Here is a 12,345-nt window from a genome sequence, read left to right on the forward strand (position 1 = left end):
ACTATAGATGAAAATCTGCAAGTACCTGAAAACACAGAAAGAAGAGTTACATAAATCTCAATGGATAAGAAACAACCCTACGGAAAATGACCTTTGAACTTACAAATTTTGTGCTTCTTTCTTTTCTTTAGAACATGGCTTGCACTTGATCAGAGGAAAGCTTCTACTATTGAATTTGAATAAGATTTCGTGGCTCACAAAACAACGCAACCTTCACTTTGTTTGAGTTAAATTCTTTGAACCAAAAGAAAAGTGTGAGAACAGATAACAGAGAACAGAGAATTTGAAAAGTTTTTGAGTAATGTGACATCATGTGTAAGCGTTTGAGTTCTTGCTCAGAACAGTAGTCATCAAATATTCCACACGTACTTTTAGTTGAAGACAACACTTGGACAAGAGATTCTTCCTGCACCTCTCGAATATCATCTGCACCTCCAATTTTATTTAATTTCCATTGCCCCTTAGTGTCGTCGCATTTCGAATGGTTATTTTTTTTTTAATTTTTTTGATTTCTTATGCTACGTTTAATTATATTTTAATTTGATTTCTTTTACATTTTTAATTTTTATTTATATTTTTAACATTTTTTATATTATTTGATATTTATTTATACTATTAAATTTCTTTTAAAATATATGTTTGAAATATTTTTATAATATTTTATATTTATTTTTGTATATATTTTATGATATTTGTATTTATTATTTGTACGTTATGTTTTACGGTTAAATATTATTTATTATGTATTTATTTATGGTTTTTTTATACTTTTGAATTTATTTCTTAATATTTTATTAATTTTTATTTTTTTAATATTTGATATTTTTCAATTTGAAATTTTATTTATTTTTTTCGTATTTTGTAATTTTTTAAATAGTTTTTGTTTATTTCAAAATTTACATTTGTTTGTTTTTTTTAATCTCTAATTATTTATTGATATATTTTATTTATTTTAATATGAATTATTATTTAATTATTTGTTGTATTTTTTGACTTTTTGATTTGTTTGTTAATTTATTTTTAATTTTTTGTGTTTTTTTATAATTTAAAACTCTTTAAATATTATTTATTATGTATTTATTTATGACTTATACTTTTTATTTTGTTTCTTAATTTTTTTAATTAGTAATTTTATTAATATTTGAATATTTTTAATTTGTTTCGTATTTTGAAATTTTTTTAAATATTTTTTGTTTATTTTAAAATTTATATTTCATTGTTAAATTTTCAAAAACGAAATAATGAAAAAAAATAAAAACATGTTGATTAACAAATAAATATTACAATTTAAATAAACAAATAAAAAACATAAAAGTATTAAACAAATAAAAAAGCATAAAACTATTTAAAAAAAACAACACAGTATATATAAAAATTTTTTACTAAAACTAAATAAAAAAATTAAAAAAATAACTTAACACAAAAACATATACAAGTGAAATTTGAAATGCGCTAAAAACAATAATGCAATTTGAAATGCGTCAAACCGAATTTCAAATTTCGGTTGAGGTTTATCGAATTTCAAAGTTTGGTTGAAGTCTGTCAAACTTTGAAGTACAACAAGATGTAACCGGCGTTTGAACACTGGTGCTCTCTTAATCGCAGTTCCAACGCTAGTTAAGATATTTACGATTATAACTACTAACTTCGAATGTCGAATGACTTTCACCGTCTTTTCCCACTTTTCTCCTCCACAAATCACACTACACACTACAGCCACCACTAATGCCAGATCACGATAACCACTAGTGTATTACTATGGCACTTAAGAAGACAAGTTTTTACAAAGAACAACTTAACAATGAAGAATGATTAGTGAAGGAGATGCATACAAGGTTTATATAAAGAGTTTAGAGATGAAGGGTAAATAAGTCTAATAGGAGATGCATGACGAAATGGGTGAGGTATAGGGAGAAACACTCTACTTAGATTAAGGAGATTTTATTTTTCTATTATAACTCCTTTAATTTATTTAAGTATAAATATCTTATCTTAAAAAAATTATATTTAAAAATTATTATGTTTTAATCTTTACACATATTAGTTTTTTATGCTATGTTTTTAGGTAACCATTATATATATATATATATATATATATATATATTATTTGTAATTTCTTTAGTTTTTATTGTTTAAATTTATTGATATATACCAAAAAGTAAGAGCTGCTCCATTATAAAAGTAAAATAAATAATTTGATTTTATCTTATTAAGTGGCTTATAAAATTTCAAAGAAAACCATTTATTTAGGTTGTTACATAGGTTTATGTTTCTTAATCAATAGATGTAGAGATTAAATTCGAATAATATCATTATGAAATACATTATTTTAAGAGAATAATATTTATAAATTACATTTAAGGTTATAATCAATTTTAGTAATATGTAAAGTTTAAGTTATAATAATAAATTTGATATTAAATAAATTATATATTAATAGGAATTTATGTTACATAATTATAGTATATTGGATTGTTAAAATATTGTTCTAGATTTTATATATATGAAGTTTATAATGAGATTAATGAGAACCAAAACTTGTGACAGTGAGTTGTCACTTTCAACCATAGTCTATGGCTAGTTTTAATTTATTTTTAAAAAAGTTCCATTTTAGATAATTTATCAAATGGGCTAAAAAAATTAGTCCTAATCTCCAAAGTCACTTTCAAGTAAGTTAGAGTAGAGTCAAGTTAACTCACCGGAAAACTTTACTTAATTTTTAGAAACAAACACGTAGATATAAAATTATATATTTTGTTAGATAATTTAATATATTGTAATTTTATTATATTTAAATTAATATTTTTATATCATACTTATTATTATATTATTAAATAAAATATATAATAACATTTCATTTTTTTATTTTCATATATTAAATCAAATATATTCTTTATATCATACTCAAATATATCGATCTTTAGGTATAAAATAACACTTTATATATATTTTTCGCATATATTATCGTGTGATCATCTTAAATATTTAATTATTTTATTAATTAGTAATTTTTATAAAAAAAACTGAGTTATTACTCCTAACATATTCTTTAATAAAATGTAATCTTTGTAAAAAATATTATACTAAATAAATAAAATAATTTTTTTGGTCTTAATTAGCTTTTAATTTCTTTAAAATCAAATAAATATTTTAAAAGATATAAATGAATTATTTAATTAATAACAAGTGATTTTTTTTATATTGTAATAAATCATTGATTTTATATATATATATATATATATATATATATATATATATATATATATATATAATATTTTATAACATTTTAATAGTTTTTTTATAATCTCTTAATTCTATAAAGAAGAAAATAAACATTATTAAAAATTTAAACTTAAAGATAGAAGTTTCATGTTAAAACATAATATATAAAAAATCAATAAAATTATATTTTAAAATTTTGAGTTAAAAATAACATTTTATATTATTTGTTTATTCACAGTTTTTTTGCATGATGGTAGAACGTGAATCAGTCAACATAAAAAATAATTAATATATATATATATATATATATAAAATTAAAAAATTACAATAAAAAATTAGAAATTAATAAATTACATTAATGTTAAACAATTGAATTAATAACAACTAATATAAAATGCATATAGTTTCTAAATATTCATTCTAATAGTAATAAATTCTTGCCTGTGGATCAAGTGAATCTACATTTAAAGTATATTTTCAAAGTTTTATTCATGTGTCATTATTTCACACTCACCTTCGTAAATATATTTAAACTAAAATTTACTAAATCTTAGCACCAAACACCGAATTAATCAAGTTTAACTACCAAACTTCGCTAGCTATAAAAATAACCAAAATAAAAAAATTCTTATAGTAGTCATTTAGTGATATAAAGAGTACATTCCAACCATTAAATCTCAAAAACCAAGATTTTGAAAATTTCTCAAATCTTAGCACCAAACACCAACTTAACCAACTTTCACCACTAAATTTGGCTAGCTTGAAAACTAACAAAAATGAAAAATTTATTGCACCAAGATTTTTACATTACTCATTTGGTGATATAAAGAGTGCATTCTAACCACTAAATCTCAAAAACCAAAATTTTGAAAATTTCTCAAATCTTAGCACCAAACACCAATTTAACCAACTTTCACTACCAAATTTGGCTAACTTGAAAACTAACAAAAATGTAAAATTTATTGCACCAAGATTTTTACAATACTCATTTGGTGATATAAAGAGTGCATTCTAACCACTAAATCTTAAAAACTAAGATTTTGAAAATTTTCCAAATCTTTGCACCATGCACCAACTTAATTAGCCAACTTTCACCACCAAACTTGCTAGCTTAAAAACCAATCAAAATGAAAAATTTCTTGCACCAAGATTTTTACTGTACTCATTTGGTGATACACTTATTTAATTATATCAAAAGACATGTGTGGAAATTTTCATTTATTTATGAAATTAAAATTATTTTTTAAACTTGTGGTAGAGCTTATTAAATTGGTTTTTAAAAAAATCAAATTACTTTACGCTATTATATTGTGTCATTTTATTTGGATTATACTTTAAAGATAATTTTTTATTTAAATATATTTGAAAGAATTATTTTAAAATAATTTCATTTAAAAAAAAATTTTAATCTAATCTTTTTATACGGGTAATATTCGTCCTCGCCGTGATACATTATCATTCAGTTACTTATACCCTTTATTAAAGAAACTTTCGTTTTATAATGTTACATGCACGATTTTGGAATTGATATATCATTTGGATTTTGAAGTTAGATGAATAAATCTGTTTGTTTTTTGATTCTTGTTGTAATTTATTTTTATCTATGTCTTTTGCTTCTTAATCAAGTAAAAGTAATGATTTTTACATTATAACAAGTTAACATGGTGTTAAAATCAATTATATAAGTCTATGGGTTTGTATTTTTTATTGAGAATTTACTTTAATTAAGGTTAGAAACTTTTATGTGATTGAATGAGTTTTTATCAATAACTAAGAATGTACTTTGATTAGTGGTATTAATCAAGGATTTACTTTGGTTAATTACAAATTTCTTGCTTTTAATTGAAAATGTACTTTGGTTAAGAGTGAGAACGCCAATAAATTAATTGAGAATTTATATTGATTAATTTGAAAATCCAAGATAATAATTAATTAAACAATAACCTTTAGATAACCCCTGATTAATCATATTTTAAAAAAAAAACATTGAAATCAACCTATTTTCTTTTACAAGAACCCTATGTAAGACTATAAATTATATTCCAAAGTGTGCTAAATTTTCTAAAGAAGTATGCACACATAAAAGGTGTATATGAGAGATAATGAAGTAATTAATTTGGGAATGATGCAGTGATCCTTCTTGATAAATGTAAACATCTAGTTATATTTTCTATTATCTTCTATTTTCTCATAATAGAAATACTATTAGACCGATGGTAAGAAAAAATAAAGTTAACAATTTGGATCTTCAACATACTTAGAGGACCATCTTATTTTATTTTATGAACGAAGTAGTATACACATGGCCAAAAGCATGGTATCAGACAGGATAATGATACTTTGACAACAATTTTTTAACAACATTTTAACATTATCTACGTGTCATTCTGTGATTGGTCCATGTTGGTGTTTATGATTATTATTATTGATTGTGAAGTAATTTTGAACCAATCACAGAATGACACGTAGGTAATGTTAAAATGTTATAAAAAAAATGTTGTTAAAGTATCATTATCCTAAGAAAAACTCAAAGTTCAGCTACTTTAAGTTTTATTGAGTCATTAAAATAAATATTTATTAGTTCTTTTATTGTTGTCTTTTACAAAAAATATTAGTTTTATTACATAGCCACACAATTACTCTCTTAATTACGACTCTGCAAAAATTACTTAACTATATTAAATTATAGTTAACTGCACTATTTAATACTAAAAAAACTAATATATTTTAACTAAAAACTAATTATTCTATTATTTAGTTCAGTTTAATAAACCTAAACTTATAATACTTTCAGTTTAGTTAACTGAAAACTGCACTATTGTAAGAATTGTTGTCAGAATACAATTCTAATCCACAACTTGACGGAGGGAAACAGTAACGTATAGAAGGAATATATTTATGAATGTGGTGATACTAATTATTGTTTAATGAAAACACCCAAGGGAAATGATTATGAAATTTATAATGTTAACCTAATTGACACTATTGTCAAAGTTCATAATAATCACATTACTTTATTTCGAAAATTTCATTTAACGTTAATGTAAACGTTTGTGTATCCTTAGGAATTAAATATATTATAATAACTTTCATTTAATATTATATTTTGCAATAATCTTATTTAATAGTTTTAATAGAAAAGATTGCGCAAGAGGATTCCAAGTTATTCTAGAAATAAATACTATAAGTGTATATATAAGCAATGCTATACTACAAATGGTTAATCAAATCACAATAACATGACATTATTTTGAAAATTCCATTTAACGTAAGCGTTTGTGCATCCTTAGGAATTAAATATATAATAATAACTTGTTATTTTGTAATAATGTTATTTAATAGTTTTTATAGAAAAGATTGCACAAGAGGATTATAGAAATAAATAGTAAAAGTGTATATATAAGCAATGGTACGGTAGAAATGAGAATAAAATTGAAAAGAAAGTTGGGATTGGCATAGATAGTGAAGAGAAGATGGGAGAGAAGAAAGTATTGGCAGTAATGATGTTTGTAATGGCTTATTCTCAAATTCCTGCAACATGCAATGGGATGAAAAATTACTGAGCTTTTGTGAAGAGTATTTGGTTAATAACAAACATAATCCAGACTGCTGTAATTCAGCATCAGATGCATTCAAAAGAGCCATGATTATCCCCATGGTCAAGGTATAAGAGATATTTGTAGTTGTCTTAGGTTTGAAGGACCAGGCCTAAACTTTCATCAAGATAAACTTGTAAGCCTTCCTGATGTATGTCACATTAAACTTTAGTATGCAATTACGTGTATATGGTTCCTGATATATTATATCCTTGTAACTAATATTTAGTTAAGTCATAATAAAATAAAAATTCCACTTTAATTTATCACTTTATTTTTTCTTTATATTTCTTTTATCCATTTTCTTGCATCTTCAAATCGTTTGTTTTTATAATTCTGTACAATGACCAAATTTCAGGTTTAGATGCTTTAGAGAAAAATAATATCTAGAGCTGTCAAAATATCACAATTCGTGGCCTAACCCGGTTCATTACGGGTTTGAGCTAGATTGGATTTGAAAAAATTGTATTTTTTTTTTATACGGGTCAGATTTTAACCCGACTCATTTAAACCCGGCTCATGCAGGTTGAATCCGTGGTGGACCAGTTGGTCCACCAACCCACCTACCTAATTTATTTTATTAAAATTTAATTTTAATTTTATAAAAAAATATTTATTATTTTGATTTTGCTTGAAAAAATTATTTAAGTTCCTTATTTTTAAAATTAATTAAACACTCATGATTTGGGAGTGAAATTTGTTTAGATTTAAATTATAGAAAGTTTGTAATTTTTTTTTATTTAAAAACAATTTGTAAGTGAGGCAACTCGCGGTAGGTCGGGCCAGGTTCGAATTTTTCTGACTCGCTGATAAATGAGTCAGGTTGGGTTGATTTACTAAGTGACCAACCCGTGGTGGGCCGTGCCAAATGGCCTGTAACACCCCTTATAGGATATATTAATAATAATATTAATAATCTTGAAGCATGAATCTTATGAAAGTGTTTTTTTTTTTAAATATACCACACATAAACAAACCATACACACATCATAAGTTCATACATTACAACAAACCAAATCTTAATTGTTTCTTAAAATAACAAAATCAAACGAACATAAATAAGAAAATATTATAAAAATCCCAACAAGTTTTATTTCCCGTCTCTCTCGAAGATTTATTCCAATCCAGCTTTATCTGCAATACCATCTACTCCCGTACAAGTACGATCATCGTAGGTGGAAACCACAACCACAACATGCAAGGGTGAGTAACCAGAAGTATCACATCATAAACCCATTTCATATAAACTATAACAATTTCCATGATTTAATATAAATCGACACACATGACATTGCAGACTAGTCTTTCATAAACTATTGTCGTTTACTTGTAATTCGTCGTCATAACATGTTCTCAATAACAGGCGATTCGAGTCGTCTTCCATCGCGACTTCAGACCTATCTCCCCGACTCCTCAAGGACTAACGAGTAAAAACATCGATACTACGCGTAACGATGCACTATACTCAACACGAGCCGAAGTCATTGGACGAGACATTCACCTCCTCGCGCAGAAGAAGGTGACACTCGAATCTCAGTCTCACGCGAGACTAGCATTTATTATAATATTAAAATACTCACAAGACAGACGAAGTTACAAGCAAATAACATAGTGTATGTACCACATCAAACAAAATTAAACGTGCTCAATCACGAATTCATACATATTCTCAATAACATGTATAAATAAACCAATATTAGATCAAGAAAATAACCAAAAATTCTCAATAATTGTTTTAAAATACTACCAAAGAAATTAACCAACAATTCTCAATAATTGTGTAAAAGAGAGTTTTTTTTTTTTTTTTTACTTGCGCACCCCTGGAAATTGCTAAGTTCACACCCTTGTCTTCAAAGCAGAATTTTTTTTTTTTTGTTTTTGACACACCCTGACATGACTGAGTTCACACCTCTGTCTATTAAGACAGATTTTCTGACACACCCCCTACAATTACGAAGTTCACATCTCTATCCACTAAGACAGAATTTCTGAGGTACCCCTTAAAATTACTGGATTCACACGCTGTCTACTAAGATAAAATTTCAGATGCACCCGCTTGAACTACTAAGTTCACAGTCTAACCCATATCCAACATTTCTACAACACCCTCTTATTTTCCTAAGTTCACCCCCTATAATTTAAAATAAAATAAAACATTATTTCTCCATGGTGGGGCCTACGCGGGTCCATCTAAATTCCTAAACTTCTCTTCTTTTCTCTCTCTTGTTACGTAACATCGTAGCCAACCCCATTTTCATTCTTCTTCTTTTCTTCTACCTTTAAAAATCAACTTCTTCATTCTCTTTCTATTTTTTTTTTTAAAACCAATTCCTCAAACATTATACTTTCTTCTCTCACCATCTTTACGTAAATCATGTAACCCATCTTTTATCTCTCTCTCTCTCTCTCTTTTTTTTTAACTACCCCAACATTTAACTCCATTTATTCATCACTCTCCCTACTCTGTAACACACATTTCTTTCTACTATTTTATTTCACTTTTTCAAACAACCCTAAATCCACACTTTCTAAAATCAAGGGTCTCTCCCTCACATATATACTCTCTCACATACTACTGGAATATAGATTCTTCATGCACATACATTCACTTTGTTTTCACTTGATTTCAAGGTTTTTCCACCATACTAGGCAAAAATGAGGAATTTATTACGGATCTAGGCAAAAATTGACCAAAAGTGAAGTCGTGGGGGGTAATAACGACTTCAAAAGAAGAAGTCGTGCCCCCCCTGCACGACTTCACACTGTTCATAGGAATAGTGTTGAAGTCGTGCACCCTTAAAACGACTTCTGGTTGGTGTAATCGATTACAAATAAATTGTAATCGATTACACAGTGTTGAAATGGAGACCTTGCAGATTTTGAAATGTGTAGACAGAAAACGCACTGGTAATCGATTACGGCATGTGAGTAATCGATTACCAGGTTGGTTTTGTAGGAAGAATGACATTGGTAATCGATTAATGGGTTTGTGTAATCGATTACCAGTGGGGTTTTATGTGGTTTATGGTTTAGGTTTTTTTTTTTAACAAATGTTATGTATTGGTTATGTTATAGGAAAAGAGAAAATAAATATATGTAGAAAATATTTATAGTAATATTTGAGTAATGGATTTGATTACAATTTGGTAAGCTTAAGAAAAAACTATTGGCGAAAAGGACAATTTCCCCTATGATGACCTTCGTTGCGGCAGTAAGAGCATTTTCTTGGCTTATCTGGATTGGATTGATCCATTTCATTATGAAGCCTATTTGTAGATGGTCTTCCGGATGCCTTGCGTCGCATTTTAGGATCTGGTATGAAGTTTGGACCTGTATACAGAGACCAATAGTCTTCATTTTGGATTGGGTGAAATTGTACTTCGTATGCCTTGAAAATGTTGTGAAGACTGTATACCGGATCGATTACTTGGGTTAGGGGGATATGCGAAAATGCACAAACGGCAATGACATGATGACATGGGAGACGAGTAGCTTGGAAGTGTCCACAATCACACCACCATTCATTTAGACTGACCTTGTATGAAAGTGGAACTGGGCGGTAGTGGTGAGGTGTTGAAATTTCTTGAACATCAAATTCAGAATTTTCACGATTGTAGCGATGAACATGACAATATGCGGATTGTTGTTGATTTTTCCTAATGATGTCGGCGATCTGTTCAGGATATTGGTGTCCTGCTTGTATCATGGAGTTGGCCTTTAATCCGCGTTCAACAAACCATGATTGTGTCCTCTCAAATGTTGTTCTGATGAGAGCACATATTGGTAATGAACGCGCTCCCTTTAAAATGGAGTTCATGCACTCAGCAAGATTAGTCGTCATATGTCCATATCTTCTCCCTCCATCAAAAGCCTGAGACCACTTTTGTAATGGAATTTTATCTATCCATTGAACTTGTTGTGGGTATTGGTTTCTCAAAGCAGCAAGTTTTGCTGTGACAGTTGGTTGCTTCACCTCGTAAGCTGTAATAAGGTAATAAAAAAAATAAATTAAAGAATAATAATCTTAACAAAATTATAAAAGTATATAAGTGTTAGAAGAATTTTTGTTTGAGTACCTAAATTGATGAATTGTTTTTTTAGGTCGTGATTTTTGAATTTGGTGTTGAAGTTGGATGCTAGATGACGTATGCAATAAACAGAGTTCAAACCATCTTGTTCCCAACCAACTTCATCTGATCTTAAGGCGGACAATATACCCTTTCCTCTGTCAGTGATGATGCAAATATTTTGTTGATGACAAATATGTTCTCGAAGTAGTTGAAAGAACCATATGAAGGCCTCCTTTGTCTCACCTTCTACAATGGCAAAGGCGAGGGGAAAAATATTTCTATTGCCATCTTGACCTATGGCGGTTACCAAGGTTCCATGATATTTACCCGTGAGAAATGTGCCATCAACTTGGAGAATGGGTTTACAGTACTTGAATCCTTCTATGCAAGGACCGAAAGACCAGAAAACTCTTTCCATAATATAGCAATTATCGTCGGTATCTCCATCAATATTCACAGGAGAACCAGTGCATTGTAAAATTGTACCTGGGTTTGCTTCCTTGACGGCATGCAACCACCTCGGCATGTGGTTATAAGAGTCCTCCCAGTCTCCAAACTCCATAGCAAGAGCCTTCTGTTTAGCGATCCAAGCTTTTCTGTACGACACAAAATATCCGAATCGACCCTTAATATCGGCAATCAAACTCTTCACAGGAATGGATGGGTTTGTCCGGATTGAATTGGATATGATCGTGGCAATGTGAGTACTATCAAGATTCGTATGATCTTGAGATAGTATTGTTGAGAAACACGAATGTTGTCCGTCTATATTTTTTATTTCCCAATATTTACGGACTTTGCTATAAGCTGCCCTAAGACGCCATTGACAACCGTTGTGATATTCCAGACAACGAATAACATAAATGTTGGGTTTGGACTCAACGACGGTGTATTTGTAACCGTTTGTTATGTGATAATGTTTGATTGCAAGAATAGTTTCCTCCTTTGACTGGAACTGCATACCTTGAATCAACTCTGGAATTACTTGTGCAGATGATTGTGCTATGTGGCCGTCGTCGTTGTTGTCATCTTCGATTATGTTGTCTAATTCATCATCCGTGCTGAAGTCATCAACGTTATCCAATATTACAGGTTCTTCATCAATGAGGTGCGATGATGAAGAGGATGGCAAGTTCCATGATGCCATTTTTTAGGAAATATTCAGAAGACTTTGTTCAACGAGCTGTAGTGGAAGAGGTTTTGGGCGTGCAAATTGAATGTGAAGATAGCCTTCTTCTTATATAGCGTATAAACTATGCACAAGCATCAGTGTGTGTTATGATCACGGGATTCAAAGTACTGAATAAAATTTCCTAAAGTCTGAATATAGCACTGGTGCACACTGTAATCTACACATAGCGTTTGATGTAATTAGAAGGTACCAATAGTATAAGTCCCATAAAGTTATATGAATATAGCTATCCGTAAAGTAGTGTCACTTTGATAGCTTCCCTGCA

At 28.4% G+C, this 12,345-nt stretch overlaps 1 protein-coding gene across 1 annotated transcript; it reads right to left on the bottom strand.

Annotated features, from left to right (window-relative positions):
- Positions 1 to 9,981: 9,981 nt before the first annotated feature.
- Positions 9,982 to 12,035, bottom strand: LOC148192593 (uncharacterized). Its single transcript, XM_088099243.1, has 2 exons — positions 10,988 to 12,035; positions 9,982 to 10,799 (listed from the first exon to the last, which is right to left on the bottom strand). Exons 1-2 carry the CDS (start codon positions 12,033 to 12,035, stop codon positions 9,982 to 9,984), a joined length of 1,866 nt encoding a protein of 621 aa, XP_087955369.1.
- Between the last annotated feature and the right edge of the window lie 310 nt (positions 12,036 to 12,345).

This window comes from Vigna umbellata, chromosome 9 (genome assembly GCF_029865625.1).
Source record: "Vigna umbellata cultivar VRB3 chromosome 9, Vumbellata_1.0, whole genome shotgun sequence".
In the NCBI taxonomy this organism is placed as follows: Eukaryota; Viridiplantae; Streptophyta; class Magnoliopsida; order Fabales; family Fabaceae; genus Vigna; species Vigna umbellata.

Bases quoted from the DNA above. Each gene is read 5' to 3' on its own strand.
- LOC148192593 (XM_088099243.1), bottom strand. From the start codon at position 12,035: ATGGCATCATGGAACTTGCCATCCTCTTCATCATCGCACCTCATTGAT. The intron at 10,800-10,987 runs GTTTGAACTCTG...ACCTTATTACAG, and splicing joins AGTTGGTTGGGAACAAGATG to CTTACGAGGTGAAGCAACCA.